General features: G+C 42.0%; 1 protein-coding gene across 4 annotated transcripts in view; it reads right to left on the minus strand.

The window, feature by feature from the left end:
- Window positions 1-21,194, minus strand: part of lnx1 (ligand of numb-protein X 1) — a 48,362-nt gene extending 27,168 nt beyond the window's left edge. For 2 of the 4 annotated variants that reach the window (XM_080473416.1, XM_080473415.1), the window contains exons 1-2: window positions 20,938-21,194; window positions 10,646-11,140 (exon numbers count right to left, since the gene is read on the minus strand). In XM_080473416.1, coding sequence (XP_080329542.1) covers window positions 10,646-11,106 — 461 coding nt within the window. In that variant the 5' untranslated portion in view covers window positions 11,107-11,140; window positions 20,938-21,194. Of the gene's footprint in view, window positions 1-3,947; window positions 4,679-10,645; window positions 11,141-20,937 lie in introns of those variants that run through there. The other 2 variants (XM_080473417.1, XM_080473418.1) reach the window with 2 other exon arrangements.
- Between the last annotated feature and the right edge of the window lie 4,030 nt (window positions 21,195-25,224).

The raw sequence follows: 25,224 nt of genomic DNA on the forward strand, positions 1-25,224 counted from the left end.
CTGGATCTCAGCTTACTAATGCACCTTACGTATGTCCACCTCAACAAAGACTGTTTTCCAGCCCTGCTGTCAAATACTAACTTTCTGTTACTGGAGTGCAGAGAAACCTAACTGTAACCCCCTCCTGATGCTACAGTACATGATGACAGAGAATCCTCTCCAGGCCACTGTCCCACATTACTTTTGGTATTTTTTAGTCCATATTTTTCAATCTGTGTCAAAAAGGTTCCTTGGAAGTGTCTTAGTTTGTGTACCTCCACGTCCCACGGAACAACTGGCTGACATACAGCCAAGTGCTGGTCAGCCCAACCCAAAGTCCTGGTACCCAACGGGGCACTGTTCACGTGACAGATTAACCCCACAGTGCTCTCCTCTCTGCTGTCAGTTACACCCTGCTGGCCGCTCACATGGGACCCCCTCCTGCAGATTAGCCTGCTGCAGACAGCAAGCTGTTGAAAATGTTCCACTCTGAACATGTCAAGGCTCAAAACCAATAGATGATGGCCAGCCAGATTCAAAGGTCAACAGTTTGACAATTATTTTCACAATATTCCTGTCGTCTGTAAAAATGCCATTGAAGTGGTATATTTAATGTAAATAATCGAATGCTGATGTCAGGGTGTATTGCAGTACAGAGACAAATGTCACAGTGTCCTTTTAAAAAGGAAACTCAGTCCCTTTTTTCTTGATTTTTTTATTCATTTTGCAGTCTTTCTGCTCAAACTGAGACATGGGAGAGGAAGGCTTGTTTAATGTAAACTCTCTGACCTGCTACATGCATCTCCTCATGAATATATGAATACATACATATTCAAACACTTTTTTGGGACCGTTTCTTACAGCACGCACACTGCAGCCTTTAGTTACGATGGCATCCAACGTGTGTTTTGACATGCTGTTTGGTAATTATTGGTTTTATATAAAGTGTAAAGTGAATTATTAAGTTTATGCATGTCTCTGTTAACAAACAAGCTTACATTCCTCCTTGCGCTGTTTCTTTTCTTGTTTGATCATATCATTGCAAATGGACTTTGTCTAAACAATTCACAGCTTCCATTACAATGTGTGTGTGTGTGTGTGTGTGTGTGTGTGTCATGAAATGAATGCAATCCAATGAGGCAGATAGTGTATAGATATAGATGTTTTTTTGCTGAATGATGAGTGGGTTAGTGTGTGTGTTAGCAGTTTTCTCTTAGTTGCTGGATGGATTAATGGACAAATAGATAATAGATTTTTCCAGCTTTCAATTTAGATGAATTACATCTTGCCCATCTAACATTAATGGAACAGAGTAGATCCCACCCTGTAGGAAGTATTTTGCTAGGTTGATTTTCATCCCTCCACTGTATTATGCCATTTTCATTCCCCGTCAAGACACAATGAGACGGGGGGAGCTGCCGGAGACCACAGAACAAAGATTAATATGTAATCCTAACATAAGTCTAATTAGTGAGTTCTGCCCCACACTTGGAGCAGAGGGCAAAAGAAGGCAATGCACGGTATGCCGATTTTGACTCAGTAAAGGACCTGGTTTAAATACACGACTCGCGTTGTTATGATCCAAAGAGTGTGCGGCAGCCGGGTGGCTAATCCTGTTAGGATGCGTCCATGCTGAAGATGTCCGGAGTGTGTGCAGCTCGCAGTGATCAAACGCCGTCTAGATGAGGACTGAAGGCACGGAGGCTATGCTAATCATGGTGTTTAAGACACACCAGCTCAGGCTCAGAAATGGACATAGATTAATCATCATTGCTCTACAGCACTGAGATTATTGAGGGGAGGTTATGATAACAGAGGGAAGAAGCATGGATGTGTTCAAAAGCAAGACGTGAAAAACCACAATCCAGTGGTTTTTCTGTACTGCATTTGTAGTGGCTCCTGCTGACCAAGTACAATGGCAGTAACTATGTGAAGCATATCATCACAGAGGAAGAGAGAGAGAGAGAGAGAGAGAAGCTGTCGGCTGCTCCTGTCAACAGTGTGGATAAAGACAAATGGTATGCCACTGCTCTCTAGCCAGGCAGAAAAACACCACGTCCGCGTTTGTCTGCTCCTGGTTTCTCTCTCTGTCATGTCATAATCAGCAACAAACCTCAGTGTCACCGGTACAGAATCCTTCTCCAAAACGCAGCCGGTCAATATTTGTCAAACAGACCTCTGAGAGAAATCTGAAGATTTTATTGGCAAGCTCGGCCTCAGTGAAGAATCCTCTTCACTTGGTGTGCTCGGTGTCATCGCTGGAGCAGTTGTGTATACGGCCCAATGAAAAGCACGTTCAGGAAGTGACCTTCTACCCTCCTGCCTCGTCTCAACCTGACTCGCCTCTCTCGCACACGACTCATATGCTATCAGGTGCTCACCTACTCAGTCCATTTACCGCCACCATCTTTCTTCTCTGAGCTTTGGCCTCATTGCCACCCAACACGGGCTCTTGGTGTCTGCAGGAGCTAAAGCCCCACTCAACACAGAGAAAGCATACAATAAAATGAGGGGATTTGCAAGGCGCTCCATTGTTCCATGTATTCAAGCAGTATAATGGGACATTTCCGTCAGACTGGAGAAAGGAGCAGCGAACCAGCTCTGAGGGATCAGAGAGCCCTGGCTTCACACAGAGCCGCTGAGCAAAGTCAACATCACCTATCTCACAGCACAGCTCTTTGGGGCCGTCACAAACCCCAGAACTCAGTCGTCAAGATGAGAAGTCGAAACAAAGACAATACAACATATATTATTGTGTAAAAAGATGGCTCATATCAATGGATGAATTTTGAATAAGCTGACTTAATATTTGATGGCTGCTTATCCAAATATGTTGTTTTACAATATGAGGCCTTGACACTTTTGCAGGAACGATATCAATGGCAGTGTTAGAATAGAATAGATACACTTTAATAGTCCTGGAGGGACATTCCTTAAAATAAAGAAAAGCTTTTAGTTGTCCCCATCAGGGAATTGAACCCTGGTCTTCCCACGCCATATTGCAAAGACATTGCACTATACTAACGAGGAGGATGTGGCTGTCATGCAAGGCATCTTATCCATCCAATGGGAACAGTTTGGGGTTCAGAGTCTTGCTCAAGGACACTTCCAACATGTGGGGAGGGTAAGATCGGGTATTGAACCTGCAACCTGAAAGACAACAGAGCCACAGCCATTCCAACTACTGGCAGGACTACTCAAAGTAGTCATGGACTCTGGAATCTTTGACAAAGTGCTACCATTATTGAGACCACTTTATGGGTATTATCCATATAAAGAAGTCTGCATTGAGAATCGTGTGGTAAAGATAAAACAATAATTCAAAAGAAAGGCCATGAAAATGTTTGCCAGAAGATGTGCTGTTGGTTTGTGATAGCCTACAGCTTAAAGACAGACAGTAAAACGCGTCATGGTGACTGTAGATGATTGTGTAGTGAACAGATGTGAGTTGACTGCCATGAATTTTTAATGCTGAGGTGAAATTCTGTCCCACAAACACCATGGTTACAACCAACCATATCCTCAGCCAGACTCAACATACACATCCCGTGGTTTAAACTCCACAACCATGAGCAAATGATCGCTGACATTTTGATCCAATCAACAATGGTTGCACACTCACACATGCTGCTGAAGAGAGAGGGAAGAAAGGGGGAGCGATGCCATGCTGCAGTGCTGCTCTGGAGCAAACTGTCCTGGACAGTATTAAGCCCTACCTGCTGGCTCTGCTGCATCCCACAGCAACCAAAGCACCAAGAAGAACAATCTGCTCAGTTCTACAACATGGACTGGATACTCCTCAAGCGAAGAAACAAATGTGAACATGGTTCCACACAGAATGGTGTGAATGCACTGCATGAGCATAAACAGTGGAACACAATAGCTGTATGTTCTGCTGAGAGAAGGGTGAGATGGAGTGATGCTGATGATGGGAGGGATGCAAGAGGAAATCTGATTGTTGTACTCACAGTTCAGAATAGAGGATATGCAGGTTGCCCAAATTGTCAGTGTAGTTGGCCGGGCTGAGCCAAGGCAAAACCAGCAGCAACAGAGCCTTCATGGTCAGCGCTCAGCTCTTTCCTTCTTCCCCCCTTTTCTCCCCTCTCCGAACTATAGGTCCTATTTCTCCTATTTCCCCCTCGCCCCCCTCCTCCTCCTCCTCCGACTCCAAATCTCCAAACCTGGCCGTGCTGACCCCCTCCCTCCTTCCCTCCTCCTCCCCACCTGCCTTGCTTCTTTCTCCAGAGGCTCTCAGCTCTGCTTTAATCCTTCACTTCCTACCTTGCAGCGCCTATTTGTTTTCCTTCCCCACCACCTCTTCTACCTCTGTCTGTGTGAGTTCCTTCCCTCACGTCAGGCTTGCCGCCTGGTCATCTCAGCTGCAGAGGCAAATGGGCCAGTTGCCAGAGGTTGAAGACGGAGTGAAGGAGGAGGAAGGAGCAGCAGCAGCAGCAGCAGCAGCAGCAGAAGCAATTGCAGACAAGTCCAGTTGTGGCAGGAAGGAAGAGAAGAAAGTGCAAGAAGAAAAAGGAAGGAGACCCATGCAAAGGTGGCACATTTGGAATACAATTGGAGATGTGCAGCCCCTTAATCTGCTCTGGGCACTGGCGAGTTGTAAGAGGATTTGCGCTGGTATGAGTGTGTGTGCATGTCCGTCGCTCTGTGTGTGTGTGTGTGTGCGTGTGTGTGTGTGTATGTCAGGGAGAACAGTGCAGGCTGTGACTTATACTGCAGCAGAAACCACCGAGGGTGGGGGGGTGTGATGGAGCAGACCAAAAAAGAGGCAGGAGAAGGGGTGTGACTAGAACCAGGTAAGGCTCTGACAGACTACGCCTGCCTTACATGCGAATACACATGCACCTCTGCATTCACTTCCCCCGCCTGTGCATGCACACACATTGTGCTTTAAATGCAAGGAAAGAGGAGAGGGAGAGAAAATGTTGCCTTCCAAACCCTCACCCTTGCTCTCCAATAGAGGACTGCTCCCAGTGCAGCAGATTGGTCTGATCGCTCAAAAGAATCTGCCGACATGTGTGAAAAAAAAAAAAAAAAAAAAAGACAGAGCATGACCAAAACACACTGGCAAATCAATATTCTCTGCAGGGATGGAGGCTTGTTGTTCAGAGTGACATGAATGAAAAAGATGGAGAAGAAATCTCTCATCTTATGTGCTCGTGAAAATTTCATTCATTCAAGCAGTCATTCATTTACACTCCTTCATTCAATCCTACGGTAAGGAAGCAGAGAGGGGATATACAAAGCAGGTAGGCTGGTAAAGGTCAAACCCCATCTGCTTCAAGTGACTGTGTAGGCATCTCTAGTCCTCAGTAACTGGGAAGTGTCATGTAGAGAGGGGTGTGTGTGTGTGTGTGTGTGTGTGTGTGTGTGTGCACACTCAGGTGCAGCAACCAGCAGCAGCCCATAGGTCTGATTTCATTTTGTGTACAGATGCATTGACAGTGATAATTGCACTGCAGCACATAAGAGATTTCTTTCACTCAGTCTCTTTCATCTGTTTGTCATAAACACAAAGCATGAGCAACATGATGAGGCTAGAACTTTGAATATGAATCACTGCAAGACTGTCTGACCAGATTCATTCTCCTTCATGAAATCTGAGTTTTCAGAAGTATCATTTATTCATCTATTTCACCATATCGCTCCACATTTCATCCATAAAGCCCCAAAACAACATCACATCACTCTTCTATTCCTTTCCTCATCGTTTCTCATTCCTTATACTTCCTTTCTTACCTTTTTTCCCCACTGTTATCCAATTTTCATAGTGCAGAGCCATCTGCCACCCTTGAGAAAGATACTTAACTGGTGTAAATACCCTGTCTAAATGAATATTTCATGGATCGAGGTTGTGTGGTTATAAGCAGAATTTGGTGTGTGTGTGTGTGTGTGTGTGTGTTAATGCATGCGATCATGCAAACAGAGGCATAAGTTATTCTGTGGTATTTAAACAGTATGCACAGCAACAAGACCACAGGGCATGCAGGAAATGGAAAAGTAATTGGATTGTGACAGGATGCAGTTTGTGAACAGAAGCCGGTCTGCCCCACAGGAGTGATTTCATACACTGGCACATTAACTCACTCGCTCAAAACAGCATGAAAACATACACGTGTACACATACTCTTGCACCATTTCTTTTCATTTCCCCCAGAAGCCAATTTTTCACACTGTCATGAAGTCAAAGAGTGTGCGTGTGTTTTCTTCTCTTAATGTGCACCATTATTTTTGACATTCCTGTAATTCTGCATTACAAACACTAAGTTTGGGAGGAAACCAGAGGATTTAAATGCAGAGTGAAGGTAAAAGAAGAGGAAGTGACGGAAAGGCATGGGAATAAGAAATACAGATCCTATCAATTATTATTCTGATCCTATCAACATAGCAGTATTACTTCTCAACACCAGGGCCTGTAAACGTTAACTGTACATGCAACAATTGTCTACTTCGCTCTCCTTGAGATTATCCAGGGGGTGAAGGCGGTGCGTTTCTGCTGTGTGAGGAGATCATGGGAGGAACAGACCTCAGACAGTCACACACGAAGCCAGCCACTGGATTTGCTATATGGTTGTTTCTTATGATCACAGAATGAATCACGGAAAGCTCAAAATTATTATAGTTTGTTTGGAAATACAATAATGTGGCGTTTTCTTTAAAGTATCTGGTTTATTTTTACATTTGACACAATTTATGTTGGATTTTTAACAATATTTGTAACTCAGACTGCGATGACATTAAGATATTACTTTGAATTTAAAGGATTATGTTTAAATAAAAAGCTTCAAATTATTCATGCCGTTTCTCACAGCGCCTTTAAAAACAGGGACCTTGAAAAATCTGTTTCCCGAGTTTGGCTCTGCTACACTGCTTTAATTTAGTTTTCTGTTGGCCATCGTGAATTTGTATTACGGAGTAGTATCTTAAGTTCACCTTCTGTTTTCACTTGCTGCAAAACTGCTCTTATGCAGATGGTAAGAAGGAATATTTATTACTTGGGTCTCAACTATGGCAAACTTTGTTAAATATCACGATTCTATTATTGACAATTGGCTTATCCAAAACTTTTCTACTTGATCGCAAAACAGGAATTGTGACGTGTCCAGGTTGTGTCCTGCCATTCCCCCAGTGTCACCTGTGATAGTCTACAGCTCTTTCTCTCCTAACAGGTTAAAAGACTGTATTAATGAAATTCCTTTTATTTTTAATGGTATTATTATATTGATGTTATATACATTTTGTATAAACCTATAACCTCTCTCTCTGAAACTCTTCCCACATCAGTCATCAAAGCATGACACACTGAAAGGCAAACATAGAAAAGTAACTCAAACATTTAAACTCTGAATGAAATGACCTGATCAGCCACGATTTCTTTTCTATCTAAACTTTAAAGAAGCTGTGAGGGATTTCTCAGTGGGGGTGAGAAAATGTACTTGCATGTTAGGCAGTTTTTCTCTTTTTAAAATAGAATTAGGAAGAAGAAAGCATTGTACTCAAGGCAGGAAAAAAAGCAGAATATACTCATGAAACTAGTAAAAGAACTTGACTAATCTCAAAAATGTGAAAGTGAGAGGAATTCCAAGCAGAGAAAACTGGTTTCAGGCTTGGCAGACTACACGTGCACATCCAGCAGCTTGTTACCGCCAAAAATATAAGAAAGTACCGCCGGCAGAACATGGGGAGGGTTTTTTTTCTACCATAACTGTACAAACACTTAGAAGAGAACTCATAAAGTTAACTCTAAATACCAGTGACTGGGAGGATTTTGGTCTTAATCTGAGTGGATGTTTCCAGAATGGTGATTTCTCAATCTGAAGGCTAATAAAGGTCACGAATGCTTAGATGACTATGAAATCAGTTCTGACCAGATGGCGAGGCAGTCATTACAACTGCTGACCGACTGCCAGACTGGAGGGGAGCAGCAGTCACAAACAATGCACTCTGCTGTTACAAGCACTAATATAAATGCAGTAAGGACGAGTAGTGGGGAGTACTTCCCCCACTTAAGTGTTTAAAATCATCAAACAAATTTAAATATTAGACAAAAATAACCCAGGTAAAAATAAAGAAAAAAGTTTTTAAACGATGATTTAATGTTTTTAGGGGGGGAGCTATCCAAACCTACTATAGCTGGCCCTATGGAAAAAAAAAGAAATAATAATAATAATAACTAGGGATGTCCCGATCACACTTTCTGGCCCCCGATACCGATCCAATTTTTCAGAATTGTGTATCGGCCGATACCAATACTTTCCCGATCCGATACTTACATTACTATTGCAAATATACTCAATAGTGTATTTTTGGAGCAACTAAGATGTCTGAAGCTAAAAGCACTATTGGCAGAAGCTTTGTTTAGCTAGAAATTATTGTAAAACTCACTTATTGAATCAAAAACCTTCTCTTTCTCTTTAGTTGTTGTTGTAAACTGAGGGAACATCCACATGACGATAAAACGATCTTTGTCCTCCCTGGCCTTCTCCCAAAAAACCTCCGTCCACACCTCACTATGAACACGGCTCAACACGAGGCTTCAGGGCATGTAGTACACATGCCAGGCCTATAGGGGCGCTGTGACTCACCAAACACAACAAAAAAGCAGAAGAAGACAGACCATATAGAAATTTAGAAGTAGACTTCTGCACATAAACACATAAACCACTATATATCACTCTAGTTTTATAGGTCTATGGCCCGATCAGATCGGGACATCCCTAATAATAATAACCCCTTTTCAAATCATGAATTAACTGTGGCAAATAAAATTTCTTGGAAAGCCGGGTTCAATTTCACTCACAACATCCAAACTTGCTCTCCTCTAGACCTATTCAATCAACAAATCACTTAAATAGAAACATAAAAGATCTCAAAAAGCTGTGATCCGAAGAAATTCAAGTAATTGTCATTTATCAGTCTGGAAGGGTTACAACATGATTTGTAAAGCTTTCCAGTGAACCATGGTGGAGACATCATTATGGAACAGTGATGAACTTTCCCAGGAGAGGCTGGTCGACCAAAAACTTGCATCCATGGCAGAATTTCAAGGCACAAACCACTGCTGACTAAAAAGAATATAAGGCTCGTCTTACTTTTGCAAACAAACTCCCACAAAAAATTCCAAAGACTTTTAGGAGAATATTATATGGATAGTTTTTTTTTTCTTAAATAAATAAAATCAGCATTTAAAAACTGCATTTTGCCTTCACTTGGGGTATCTTTGTCTGACATTGACTTTTGTTTGATGATCTTAAACATTAAAGTTTGGAAAGATGCCAAATAAAATGTGAATTTGAGATGGGGCAAATACTTTTTCATGGCACTGTACATAAAGCACTGGAATTGAAGTGTGTCTTGTGAACTATTTCTTTTTTGATGATGCACAATTCAATCGAAGAAAATATTCGCCACCAGAGAGAATAGCGTACATGGTATTGCTTTGTAGCATGCTATGGACAATAATACGGGATTATTATTGGTATTATTATTGGTATTATTAATACCAAATGTTATGCCTCAAAATCTAGATGTGCTTTCAGGGACATGAAATAAATGTCTCCAAAGAGAAAACCATAAGTCTCTATGCATAATGTCTTTTTTATTTTTTCAGGTTTTCTAAAATTCTTCAGTGTCACAAACTGGCACTGCTCGACAGAGCCAACCACCCGAGCCACCTCTAGTCTTCTCTACAGACTATACTGATTACATATTGTTCACTTTTCTATGCTTGTCTCATGCTCCTAAAATGTAACATAGAGCAATTTAAAAAAATAAATAAATCTTGAATTGAAAACTCTTGATCCAACGAACAATTTAGTTCACTGTTCAGTAGAACCAGAAGCTACGATCACTGAACCACGACAGAAATGTTGAAATGGGTGTTTCACTAAAAACTGTTCACATGATTGCATGCAGTGTGTCGGGCGATCTCCCTGGACGTGGCCTCTCACCTCTTCGGATAAGACCGTCTAACAATGGGAGAGCAGCTGAATCCTTGCGGGAGCTGGCCTCAGAGATCCAAACCTCATTAAAACATTCACACTACACGAGGAGAAGGGCTGGGGGAAGATGAACAGAAAAAAGGGAAAGTAAAGAGAGGGAGGAAGTGCAGGAAATGCGAGCACGTGTAGGTGTGGGAAATAAAACTGAAGGGGAAAAAAAGGACAAGTGCCTTTTTTTAATAGCTTGAGGAGTTTGAAGCCACTCGGGTTTCTAAGTTTTAAGTGCTTATGAATAAAAAACACTGTGCTGCTGGTGTGTGATGTGTGGCAAGATGCACTAATTATCCCAAAGGCCTTTGGGCGAGGGTTGTGTTAATGAGCATTATGAAAACAGACCCAGAATGAGGGAAACCAAAGTAATATCGTTTGATGATATATAATCAGAGGAGCGGGGCCTGGTGCAGATGAATGCATGGATGGAAGAATAACTTTACCCTTTTGGGCTGAAGCAGGGGGTTAATGATGAAAGGCAAAAGAGGGCGGGACACTTAGAGCGTGTGTTTACTGTAGGTCATCGTACTTTTAAGAAGACATTATGGTAAATATAAAAAACAAGTTGAAGTACGTGCTAAGTTTTCCAAATAGAATTCAGATTTCATTTGTTAAATAATGATTTTAAAAGTGTAAACTCCATTTTTTTTTAAATCTACCTGCTCTTGATGTGGTCCTCCAATTCACCACGAGCCAGAGTTTCAGTGCAATGATCAGTAAAGGGGCACGCCACGGTCAGCTTGTCCAACAGCTTGTGCACAAGCAGGCTGGGCTTCCTGCAGCTCTGGAGCATGAGCGGCGTGCGACACACAGGACAGAAGTCACTCTCCAGCAGGAAGCTGGTGAGACACTCCTGGCAGTAGGTGTGTCCACAGGGCGTGTCCAGGGGCCTGATGAGCGGCTGCAGACAGATATGACACACCAGATCATCGTCCACCTCGTCCTTGTAGAGGTACTCGTGGTTCTCCTCGAGCTGGTGGCTGTGGCCACAACATGCACACAAGTCAGGAGGTGGGGACGGCGACAACAGTCCAAACTCTGAGGGGGAAAGAGGGGGAGCTGATGCTTCAGCCATCTCCGTGGCAACTTCAGGCTGGGTGCTTTCCACCTGGATGCTCATAAGAGGTGATAAAGACGTCACCAGCAAAGGGAATCTGCAAGGAAAAACAAACAGGGCCATTTGAAAATACAAACATGAAATTAATGGACATTTTGATTCAAGAACAGGATTGAAATCACGGCCTCTATGTGTAAGTAAACTAAATAAATGAATATTAAGATAACAAAAGTAGTGGTTTGGATTTGAGTTGTTTGGTTGTATTTGAATATAACCTTTGACTAACCAATAACATTTGCAGTGATTCTGTTACTTTAATAAAAGCAACGAGTGATAGAAGCTTTGACTATGTTTCAGTATGTTGCACAACATCGACAAGGTTCGACGCAACCTGCCTGGGGCCTATACTACGACTGGATTTTCTCTTATCGAGGTAAGTTCGGGGATTAACCCTGGGTTTTCCGTACTGCAAAGCTCGTTCATTTCTTACTGGGATAAATTACTGCAGTAACTTGCTCTGAATTTCTAACCTGCTCCGGAGAAGGACACGTTCTGGATAAGATCACAGTGAGTGAAAATGACCTGACCATTCTTATGAGGTCCTGAATGAGGCACGGGTTCATACAGAGGAGAGGAGGGGAGAGGAGAGGAGAGGAGAGGAGAGGAGAGGAGAGGAGAGGAGAGGAGAGGAGAGGAGAGGAGAGGAGAGGAGAAAGAGTTTTCTAAATCTTTTTGACATAATAAAATAAAACCTCGTCACTAAGGCGTTGAAGGACGTTCTTGTTCTTGACTTGTTCCAAGTTAGTTTAGCTCCATGAGGATTGATCTGGAATGAGGTTAATAATTACGCCTGACAAAAATGCAAAAGCATGAATTTATGGAGCACACATCTACTCTGCCATCACCGTGAGGAATTAATATTCCAACACAAAACGCACTCACAGGGTAAACTGAGCCTCAAAACAACTCGATGGAACATCAAAACTAGTGGAATCGCATTTTCTGTCGTTACAAAGCAAAAGTGAGTGTTTACAGTGCAGCGTCCATTTATATTGTTTGATGAATTCATATTACGCTTTAACAAGTCAGGAATTTATTGGCTTTGGCTGCAGCAGCAGTGTTGCTTTTAGCCTGGATGTGTTTTAATCCTCCATATTTTAAGGTAATAAGTGCTCCTCGATGGTAAAGTCAGTGGCTCTGCAGTTTCTCCACGTGTGTGATTGGTCAGACGCTGCAAACTCCGCCCCTTTCATGTGCACTTGCACTGATCCTGAAGGGAAACTCTGAGTTAAACTACCGAGTTGTTAACCTGCTTCGTGCTAACGCTTGTCAAGATGGCGCATATCTGGCATCCTGGGTATGTTTATCACGGGTCGTAGTACAGGCCCCTGACGCAAAACAACAATCTGAAAAGTAATTAAGTTGTTGTAACTAAAAAAACCATGTAAATGTTCTTAAAACAGTGTATAAAACACACTAGCTCAGGTGTAAATAAGTATCTACTAAGGATTAGAACAGTTTAGGTTAATCAAAACAATCTAAATAAAATCTGCCAAACTAAACATATTTTAGTACATAAACTTAGAATATGAACTATACAAGTGTAAAGATAACATACCATGGTATTAGGCTGCCTGATGTCAGCGGCAGCTCGTGGTTTTACATCTAATGGTATATTTGTACATTTTTAGTAAAACTTTGTTTTGACTCTTTTTGTATGTAATTACCACAGTTTGCATCATTTTAAACACGGTGTATCACACACACACACACACACACACACACACACACACACACACACACACACACACACACACACACACACACACACACACACACACACACACACACACACACACACACACACACACACACACACACACACACACACACACACACACACACACACACACACACACACACACACACACACACACACACACACACACACACACACACACACACACACACACACACACACACAATAAGAAAACAGGGAACCATGATTCATCCATCAGCTCTGCTTGTGGAGCTCATGTATATACTGGCATATGATGTGTGCGGCACACACCAACATTTTCTTCTCTTTTAGTTTCATTTTCTCTACTGGCACAGAGAACAGAATTGAGCTCGTGAGATTTCCAGTCTGGACTCTGGAACATCAGTACTCTCATCTCAGCAGCAAGTGCCAACAGATAGATCCTGATAAATGTCGGGCTCTCTGCTTAGTGTACTGCATGACAATCACACGTCACCATTAATCCACAGTGGGATGTGACATGATTTTAAACATGCCAAGTCTTTTTTTTAAAAAAAAATCACTACACAGGTTTATATTGTGCTTGACATAGCGAGCTTGCCAAAGTACACGTAATATCCAAAGCAGCCAGGCTCCTTGAGCACATGGACACAAACAGATGGGCTCAGTCAGGCACACGTCACTTTGGCAAACGGAATCTTGTTGGCACTCCACTTGCTTTGTTTCTGGACCCACATTTGGGTTTTGGCTGCTTTAATGAGATGGTAGGTCCTATTGAAAAATATCAACAGGCTTATGCTTGAATTGTAGAAATGCATATGTAATCCAGGTGCTTGTGCTTTGGAATAGGATGCTTCCCTGTGCACTCGTGTTGGGGAAGAAAAAGAACTAACATGAACTTTGACATGCATCCTGGTATGCTAATGCAAACAAATATGTCCCACTGCAGTTCCAAATACATACAAATCATCCAAGCAACCATCAAGTTGTCGGCATTTACCCAAACATAACCAGTATGGAGTTGGTGCACAGCAAGTTGTGACAGTCAGGAAAGGCTCGGGGACTTTGTTGCGTCTGGGAGGGGAAGGGTTAATAAGAAGAGGCTAAGCACTCTTAGCAGACATGAACTTTCCCACTGAGAAGGTGTGGTGACATGGCTGAGCCATCACATACTGTGGCACCAGTATTATGGAGCAGAGCATTTCTATTGTTACACGGGAGAAGTTAGTGACAGAAGGGGAAGAAACCTTCCAGCAGGAGCAGATGAACACCCAACAAAAACTGATTTCAGTTGAAGAAAATGAAAAATGAATGCGGCGTGATGTGGCCATCATTTTCTCTCAATACTTTTCTACTACTCCCTCTGTTAGACGGTGGAGAGACAGGACAACAAGGAACTGCACACGACACATCAGATAAACAATAAGAAACTTTTTTGCATGTTTGTGCAAGTGAAACTTTTATGCCCTGAAACGAAGCCAACAATTATATTAAATATAGCATAGCATAGCATAGCATAACATTTGTTTCTGTGGCCTCAAATTTAAGTTTAGCTACTTGTAGTTGCTTTCTATATGTCTACAGTCTTCCACAGGACTTCCTGAAATGTTGGCGTAGACAACAGATATTCCATTGAAACATTCCCCCATACACACAAACGAGTTTTGAAATGGTACGCTGATCACTGATCATTTCCAGGGCCAACACAGACAGACAATCACATTTATACATATCAAGACTAAAACATAACTGTGGCTCTTATATCTACATACCAAACATGTCTTTGGATTGAACAAGTGTCTCAGGAGACAACCCATTTATGCACAGAGACAATATGGAAACTCCACAGAGAAAGACGTAAGCTCAGAAATGAAAACCCCTCTGGTTGTGAGGCAAGAGGGCCAACCACAACTCAACCTTTACTGGGCTGCTTGAAAACTTTTGATTAGGTGGATGAGCTGGTGAAGAATGATCATTCAGTTATAAGATCCAGTTCCAGTTTATCTTCAGCGTTCAGTCAGGTGGCTTCAAATGATCTTTCAACTCTCTTTGATATGATGCTGAAAATATACCTGACTGAATAAGTTGCCCACTTCCTGAGAAAATGAAGGAGACAGGCTCAGGATGGGCACAATTGACATTTTTTTTCAGCAACAAATATTATTATGACCAAACAGCTTATTTCAGAAATCTAGACTGCACCCGCTGATATATTACAATCTACGCCAGACCTGGGCATTTCACGGCCTTTGGTGGACTCTGACCGGCCCACGTAAGATTCATAAGAAATTACTAAATAAACGTGTTTTTCTTAGTTTACCTCATGCGTGGATTGAATGTGCATTGCTTTTACTTTGAAGTTCTGTTTTTCTTTCTACATCGCGCCTTGATACATAAGGTACGTGAGAGAACGTGTTACTGAATCGACGTTGTCGTAAGCAGGTTACAGGTGTCAAGACGCACTTCACCACCAAAATGTCGACTAAAAAAAGAAAGGTAGATGCTGAATGCAGACATGGACTGCTAAGTATTTATTTACTGAAGTTAGAGGTAAAGCGGCGTGTTTGGATTACAATGAAGTGGCACATTTTGACTTTTTCTCCTTGGCTTTGGACAAAAGCCGCGATGTCCGAGACACAGCCCAGTTACTTGTATTGGTCCGTGGAATAACAGAGTTCAAGATAACGGAGGAGCTGGCAGCAATGCGCTCAATGAAAGGGACGACGACGGTGAGCGATGTGTTCACGAAGGTAAACGCATGCATGGACACGCTGGGACTGACATGGGACAGACAGAAGGGTGTCACTACAGACGGGTGTCCAAATCTAACAGGGAAACATGTCAGGCTGTTGAAACGTGTCCAAGATAAAGTGACTGAAATCAACGCAGATCAAAAAGTGGTATGTTTGCATTGTATCATACATCAGCATGTGTTGTGCAAGTCAGTGCTTAAAATTGACGATGTGATTAATGTTGTAACTAAAATAGTGAACTTCACCAGGGCTCGTTGAATCACAGGCAGTTTGTTGCACTTTTAGAGGAGCACGAGACTGAACATGGTGACATCAGCTATCACTGCTGTCCGATGGCTCAGCCTGGCCAAAGTGCTAAAAGAGTCTGGGACCTGAAAGCAGAGATCCCAGAGTTTTGAGAGAAGAAAGGTGAAGACATCCCAGAGCTCTCAGATGGGAAGCGGATGGCAGATTTTGTATTGCTGTTGATGTGACTGCACTGATGAATAAACTGAACACCAAACTGCAAGGCAAGGCCCTTTTCGTCCATGAAATGCACAACCTGGTGAAGCTTTCATGACGAAGTCACAAATTTCTTTCAAGGCAACTGGAGAGCAACAATCTCACTCACATGCAAACCCTGAAAGAAGTCACAGCATCAGATGATCACCTCCGCAGGTACTCATCTATGTCAGGAGCACTGCATGGTGAGTTCTCAAGGTGATTTGAAGATCTCAGAACAACCATTGTTACAACCATTGTTACAATGGAGAGTGACATGCACTTGATTTCCTCTCCATATACCTGCAGTGTGGACGATGCACCTGGTGATGTCCAGCTGGAGCTCACTGACCTGCCGTCTGATGCCATACTGGTACAGCACTGTAAGTCACGACCACTGCTGGAATTCTACTCTTCTCTTAAGCAAGAGAAGTTTCCAAACCTGAGGAGACCTGCTCAGAAGAGGTTTGTTCTCTTTGGCTCTACCTACATATGTGAACAAACATTCTCAGTTGTGAAGTTTAACAAGTCCAGGTCCAGATCCTCTCTCAGTGATGACCCTCCGTCAGCTGTGCTTCACATCTCCACCTCAGACATTCAACCTGACGTTGATTCTCTTGTTAAAGACCAACAGAGACTAGGTTTCTCTCACTGGACAAGAAAGAAGAACTGAAAAACACAGAATGAGTGTGAATGTGATTAAACTACAAATGTAGGCATCATTATTTTCTAATATGATGTATCTTACTGAATGTGGCTGAAAATGGTCACTAATATAATGAATCAAACTACAAATGTTTACATTTCGTTAACCATTGTTTTGGGAAATTTTATTGAATAAATGTCATTTTTTTCAGAGACAACTTCTTTTTTTCATTGCTCATTTGTAACATACGTGTACTCCTACCCGTCTTACCAGCTTATCAAAACAATGCTATTTACTGCTTTATATAAAGAAACAATAAATATTATGCAGACTTTAGTTCAGCCTTTTGGTCCGGCCCTCCGTGATATTTTCTTGTTCTTACGTGGCCCCATGTAAAAAATAACTGCCCGCCCCTGCTCTACGCCAATGTATACACTAATTCACTCCCTTTAATTATTATTATTATTATAGCAAATGTATTTTTCTCGCAGAATACCTTCCTTGCAGGTTATTTAAGTTGTTTGTTCTTGATGGTGGGACCATGCGTTTCAGCACCACCAGCAGACAAGGGTGACCGGCAAACCTTTGGGGTTCTGAAAGACCTCTCATTGAAAAATCCACGCCTGGTCCAAATCTGTATCTATTAAAATAACTTCAAATAGTTCACCAGACAATGATGATGTAGTGGTTGGGACTTTCATCTCACATCAAGAAGATCTAGATTTCCATCAACTTGTAGCGTCACTATTGTAGCGTCACTATTGTAGCGTCACTATTGTAGCGTCACTATTGTAGCGTCACTATTGTAGCGTCACTATTGTAGCGTCACTATTGTAGCGTCACTATTGTAGCGTCACTATTGTAGCGTCTGGCAGGAGGATGGAAAGGAAGACAAGTTTCAAGTTATTACTAAACAGAACCGGGCTCACACTCACACTCACGCCGCACCGTGCTCCACACACTCACCTGACCCGCCCCCTTCTCTACTCTCAGCCAATCACAGGCCAACTCGCTCCAGGTGACACAAAATAATTGGAACCAACAAACGCCATCAATAAACCTTGTCATTGCAACAAGAACACAACTGCAGAGATGTTACACTATTTTTGTAATTTTCCTGAGCAGGAAGATATATTGGCAGGAAGCTCCCTCTTTTTTCAATCAATCAATCAGTGAAATAATTTATTTGTCCCTGAGATGGGAAGAAATTAAAAGGCAGGATAAAGCAGGTAGTGCAAATAAATAAATAAATAAATAATGCAACAACAGACTACAACTACATCACTGTTGGATAATAAAACCATTATTTAATAAATCAGAAAAAATGTGCTTTCCCCTCCTTTCCACATCCTTAAAATTGGTATCTGAATACACTGATGCCACGTTTACACGTACCTGGGTATCTGAAAAAAACTGTGCTATTTTTCTGCGTTTGGGCCGCGCATTTACACACAAACGCAGTTACGACTCACCACAAACGATGATTCCAGAAATCTCCGGCCACACTGGAGAGCCGAATGAAATCTGTGTCTCTGTTTGTATCTAAAAGGCGGGTAGGCGGATATTTATGTCACAATTCGTGACGTCCTGTTTTTTTTCCAGGATTCTGATTGGCTAGCATGCCTCCATGCTTCTTGCTACACTGCCCCCTACAGGTTTGGATGCTCATAGCAGCTCTGAAGCAGGTGTATATGTGGGTCCGTGTAAATTAAGATTTTGTTTTAAATGTAGAGAGGGAAATATCAGTTTAAAAAAACAAACAAACTGGGTACATGTAAACGTGGCCTGATTCTAATGCATGAGAATGCTGAGATTTAATCTTCGTTTATGTGACTCATCTGCTTTTACATTATCTTGATTATGTAAACTTTTCCAAAATACTGTAGACTTTTTTAAAAGTACGCTCAAAAAGTTCAGAAATTCTCTAGGGACGCACTTGTTTTCTACATAACTACAATCAAAATGCTCTCCTTTATACAAACAACACAGAAGACATTTTACAGCACACTCACAGCCTGACTGAAATGCATTAACTGTATCAATCCATGGGTGGAATGAAAATCACATGTGAATACATGTACCGACAGGCAGACGCACGCGCACAAACACACACACACATACAAATGCACAGATATTCACAGGACACACCCGTGGCCGGGGAGCATTCCCTCTTATTCCTTCATCCCTGGAGGATGATGCGTCACAAAAGACTAGTTGGACCACTGCTTCTCACTCCAGACAATATAATAAAGCAATGGCCCTCAATCCTGGTCCTAAAGGGCTCCTATCCTGCATGTTTTAGAGGTTTCCCTGCTTCAACACACCTGAATCTAATAATTATGTTATCGCCAAGTCCTTAAGAAACTCCAGTGGTAGCCGCTCATTGGTAACAGATACGTTGCAGCAGGGAGAGACATAAAACATGCAGGACAAGCTCCGTCCAGTTGGACTTCCCTGTATATTCCTGAATTTCATTAAACAGTCTTGATGTTTTACTGATGACTACACTTGTAACTCAAACATATTACAGAAGGGCGAGGCTTAAAGCGGCCAATCTTCTGATGCAGCACACATGTATTTTCAACTGCAAATAAAATACCAGGGCAGAAGGATTTCTTTGACTTTGAACCAAAGTCGTGTCAAGCTTCAGCTCAATGGGCAGTACTCCAAGCTTTTCAGCTATTGAGAGCAGGGAGAGTCGATTGTTCAAGATGGCCTACACCTTCGTCCTCACATTTTATGTAAATGGATCTATTGACCCCCTCTCAGGTTTCTCGCCAATAATCTGAGATGACATGATGAGTTAATAATGACACAAAACTCCACCAAGTCAGCGCTTTCTCAACAGATTGACTCTGAAAAACAATCTCATGACAAAATACAGTAACCGGTGTGTGTGTGTGTGTGTGTGTGTGTGTGTGTGTGTGTGTGTGTGTGTGTGTGTGTGTGTGTGTGTGTGTGTGTGTGTGTGTGTGTGTGTGTTCTTACTGTCCATATTGACAGTATGTTATCTACATATCCACTCCTCAGAGAAATCAAATCATATCTGTAACAATCAAACTAAAGACCCCTCACAATAAAAAGTCAGAATCAGTCAAAGAAGAGAGCACTCGTGTGTTGGCACCATCTTTTACAAACCTACTCAGGTAATCATTGAAAAATTGTTTTAATGTGTGGCAGCATATGAGTTACCAATGCTAGGTTATTTGACACAAAGGAGACTTATAGGCGCAGTGTGACATTTTGAGGACTCTGAATGGCTGTGATGCTGGTGAGGAGCGAAGTTAATGAAAGAAAGAGAAACAGGTCCCAGGGTCCACACTCAGAGAGACAATAGCCTTCATATCAAAACTATCAGGACAGCCCACCAATCGTGTGGTCTCAGCTCCATAACCACAGATCCCAAACACGAAGCCGCCCGGAGTCAAAAGTGTGTGAGCCACATCCAACACCCAGACTCCAGTATTGCCTGTTGTGTTCAGACACGTCCTTGATACACATGAAAATTCCAGTAAGGGCTCCCCCCTTTTCTCACCCGCTCACCAAAAAAGGAGAAAACACAAGAACAACAGGTCCCAAGCCAGATGCTAAGTTGATTCCTTTGCTTGTGACTGACTTCACAAAAACCTTGACAGGACTCTCTTATGATGACGGATAGTCAAAACTAAAATTTGAGGTTTGACAATTGGTTGTATTCTCTTTTATTTTAAAATGTAAAGGTTCTATTTTTTAGATTCATCAAATAATTGACATATTTTACTATCAAAAATATTTCTTCTTTTGTGTGTGTTTGCTTTAATATGAGCATAGGTCGTTCTAATCAGAGTGAACATACAGGCTGTGCAACAGCAGTTTTACACTAGTAGTGTGAGTCCTGCCTTTCACTAATCTCTACATGTGTATGGCGGCATGTTGGAGTTCATAGTATTCTCCACAGTAAGTCTGAGCCAGACGTGACACTTCAGTCTGGGAAACCAGCTGCAGGCAGATGTGAAGCTCCGTGAGGTGTCTCTGATATCAAGTCAGTACAGACTGAAGTGAACACGAGCACTCTCACTCACACACAAGCGCGCGCGCGCGCACACACCCACACACACACACACACTGAACGCAAATTACTTCTATAAAGAAAAGAAAAAGGGGAAAAAAAGCACATAAACGATGTTTTAAGACACTCTGCAAAAACCTACACAGAGTACTTAGTACAAAAACTCAGTAATATTCTTGTATAAACTGGAATGAGAAGGTTTACTCACGTGGCTTCATCAGTGACGCGAACTTTCGACTGTGCGGCTCACCTGGACAGGTAAAAGTCCTGCAGAGGGTGGAACAATAACCCGCCCAGGGAGGGGGAGGGGGGGTGGGGGGGACGGTAAGGTGAGGGACTTTGTCCCTGTCACAGAGGCTACTGATTGGCTGTCCGTCTTGTAAGCCTAGTTATGTTGTCCTGCTCCTGGTCTCCGGGGAGGACTGCTCTGGTGCGACCGCAGAAACTGCTGCTCACCTGCTCAGCGGCCAAGGTGACCAGGAAGTGGCAGGGTGAAGGGGGCGGGGTCACGACAAAAGGTAAACAAATGATCTGCCCAAACCTGTTGTGGGAGTTTCACAGAAAGTGGATTTTCCAATGAAACAAGTTCATCATAGTGAACAAACGATTAGACGGTTATTTCAAAAGCATGCACAATAAAACAGTTCCATATGAAATACTGAAGTGTCACGATAAAGGGCATGGTCTCGTTGAACAACAAGCCGTAACAAGACGTCTTCACAAACTTTAGACATTTTTAACCTCCCAGCAAATGTTTTATATCCTGTTCGATTGATTACCTGCAGACCATTTGCTGAAACAGAGACACGGACGTGCTTTGCACCAGGAATCCTATAAATCTGAGAAAATGACAGTGTGAGTCAGGTTTAGATAATGTGGCCATGTCGAGTCTTCAAACCTGTGTACAACAAACACCATAGTGCGTGTTGCTTGTATAGCGCTTACTCTATTTGTTGTGGTTAAGCTCGTCTCTGACAATAGCTACCTTCAGAGAGCCATGCGTGTGACTGGGCTGTGTACACAAACAGCTGTTATCCTCACTTTTGGATGTGGCTTCGCTTTTCCTTCCTCACTCTGCTCTTAAAACCCAGAGACTTTGAGCCACAGGTGCTCAAGACAAACACCACAGGCTCAAAATGATTGTTTCCCATGAGTCACTCTGTGATGTGAGCGACTATGAATCATTTACTGAGAATATCAAGAATATGTTCAAATATTGAAAACTGTGATTGAAGAAACCTTTTCATGGATGCAGACTTAATTAAAACACTTTTACATTTAAATATTCACCTCAAAATGTTCATTGATTGTGTGCATTGTGATAGCAGGTTCTATTTTTGGCATGAACTTGTGTGTGGACATTCATTTCCCTAAACAGAAAGTAAAGCCAATAAAGTCCAAATACAAAGGTGATGAAATCACAAAAATATTGTTGGTCTTTATCATGAAATGAGAAGTAATTTCTAATCAGCTTGTGTGTTCAAAGTGTACTCGCTGTCATCAATTATGCAAGGCAATTATTTTAGCTGTAGGCTAAAAGCTTTGTGTTTTTGAATCATTAATAAGGTCGACATATAGTGTTGTCATGATACCAACATTTTGGTATCGATACCGATACCACCATGTATTTCGATACTTTTCGATAATTTTCCAAATAAGGAGAGAACACAGTTGTGGATGTAGCAGCAGCCATTGTTTCCCTTCTGTCTCTCTCTCTCTCTCTCTCTCTCTCTCTCTGACGCCATGTCATTTACACATGCTGACTCTCACATGGACACAAACGCCATGTCATTTACACATGCGCATCCGGTATTCTTTTCAAAGCACAAGCTCGGTTGGGAGAAGATTGTTTTTAAAATACGTTGTTTTGACTTTTATTTTGAAGTTGTGTCCAGGAATGTTGTTGGTAAATAAGGTCGAGTATGAAGCGCTATTCAGTTGCGGATCTCAGGCCAAGCACGGGAGCGCTCCCGCACCCCGTCATGGCCAATTTCTTTCACACCTCTTGGAGACCGGAGCGCAAAAAATAAATAAATAAATAAACCGTAGCGCTGTTTTCCGCACTTCCCCCCCCCCCCCCCCCCGTCAATGATGGCTCTCCTAGGGATCCCCCGGTCATTCGCCACGTCTACAAGAGCCCAAGTGAATGAAAGTCAGAAAGAGGAGCTTCCCCAACGCTTCCCCCACAGAGACACAGTGACGCTACGTGGTGACGTAAAAAAAAAGAGAAAACTAGATACCGGTACTGGCCGGGCCCAGTATAGTTTCGTTTTAAAGGCGTCAGTAACGCGATACCAATACAGTACCGATATACCGAACAACCCTATCGTCATGTTGTTCATATCATCAGAATGTTTTCAAAGACTTGTTTTTTTTTGCTTGTACTTTCAATCAAGATTAAAATGATTAACTCAAAGGTCATGGTGATCACCAGTAGTGCCGCACATCCACTCTCAATCAAGAATGACTTGTTAGCCAAAGGTCAAAGGTCACATGTTACGGCCAGTGTGTAATGCCACAGTGACTGTGCCAGTGACTATACACGTGTCCCAGTTTTGGAGTATGAATTTTTTTTTAACACATGTCTTGGTGACAGTAACAGAATGTCCTGTTTGTGTTTGTGGGAGTCTTTGGATTCGAAGAGATGAAGGTCATTTTCAGTCTTACATTTTCAGCCTCAATGTAAAATCAGTAAAATCTCGTTGCTGCATGAGTGAGGACGGATGAACATGCAGGTGAAGAGCGTTCCCCGTGACCAAAACAGCTGCCATGTTACTCCCACTTCCCTTCACATGATCTCCTCTTCTCTTCTCTTCTCTTCTCTTCTCTTCTCTTCTCTTCTCTCTATACTGTCATAGGATGAGCTCAGAACCCACAAAGGCCCATAAAATACTTATATTCTTGGTAACTCATACATTGTGTATCGTTACAGTGATTCAAAGGTTTTCAGTCCTGTGAACACTTAAGTTCTCTTTGAAGTGCTGAGTTGAACCTGCATCCTCTTTCATTTCAGTTGATTCCTCGGCTCCCTGCTGCTGGAATTTATTTAAACACTGGAGTGCAGGTAACCCCCCCCCCCCCCCCCTTCTCTTATTTCTATTTCTCTCTCGACAGATACACCCTTCACACTTTCTCTCCTCCCTCTATCCCTCGCCAGCTGCTTCACGTTCCTCTAACACACTTTACTCTAAGTCCTTGACTATGATTTGAATTCAGATGGCAGATTTGAATGCTAAAGAACTGTGGCTGATATAAAGACAGAGAATATTTCCCTTTAAACCCACTATTTGAAATAACCATCTTTTTTTCTCTATCGATTCTCGTGTGGCAGTGAAAGGTCGGTCATCTCTCTTCCTTCCACACGCCATCCATATTTCATGATACCAATGTAATGCCTGCTGAGCATGACTGTTGAAGAGGGGAAACTGGTGAAGGAAGGTCATTAACCAGATGCAGGTTAGCCACTTTCAACATTTTTCTTGCCCTTTTGAAGTGATTGCTTGGCACCGATGCTTTGTAGGTTCCATTATGAATGTATGAGGAGGCAAGTGGTGGACTGAACAAATATTTGGAGATCAAAGCAGAATGGTGTTCAAAGAGCACCTGAGACATGAGCTTTCATTTCCATTCGGGTACTGAATAGGTATCTTAAACAATTAGCAAAATCCAAAAATGTTACATTGTCCTGGCTTTGCAGTATATTGGGGAAGACCACTGAGTCTCAGGTTGCGTTAAATGTAAGACAGAGTTTAATTCTCAACCTGTGATTGATATATATATATATACCGGTATATATACAGTATATGGTACAACTCTGTCAATGAAAGAAAAAGCCACAATTGTCACAGAAATAACTTGAACCTGACAAAAGTAATAATAAATAACAATTTGAGTTTATTGTTTAAAATATTCTTAATTCTTCCTAATAATTCATTAATAATTCAATCTTCAACCTCTGAAGCTCAACTCTGCTAAAAATCTGTTCCAGCAGGGGTGTTTATTTTGCAGACTATGATGTCATCATTATGTGAAAGACGGAAGCATGCAGATACTTCAAAGACTGCGACTGTTGTAGTACAGGCCCAGCACACAGTAACAGGGACAGAGAGAAGCCAAATTTAACTTCAAATACTTCAGGATAAAGTGATGACAACAGTGGAACTTTAAAAGAAGATACATTCATTTGAATGTGGAATAAGAGATTATTTGTAAAAATGTGAATGTCTGTCAGACAGAGCTGGGCCAACAATAAATCTGCAGACAAGCTTTTATGAAAGCTTTTATTTAACACTGAATGGGAAAGGGCTTTTTTATAACTCGTAATATTGACAAAAGTCAAACTAACTCTGAGTGATTACTTGGAAAAGTGACCTCTCATTGCACAAGCCACAGCATAAGATAGTGCAGCACAATATAACTTCATATCTTCGGATATAAACGTTTGAAATTCTGTTTCTGTTTTTGGTTGAATAAGTAATTCTCCCCCTTCTGAAGG

Source organism: Lipophrys pholis, assembly GCF_963383615.2.
Source record: "Lipophrys pholis genome assembly, chromosome: 10".
Taxonomy (NCBI): Eukaryota; Metazoa; Chordata; class Actinopteri; order Blenniiformes; family Blenniidae; genus Lipophrys; species Lipophrys pholis.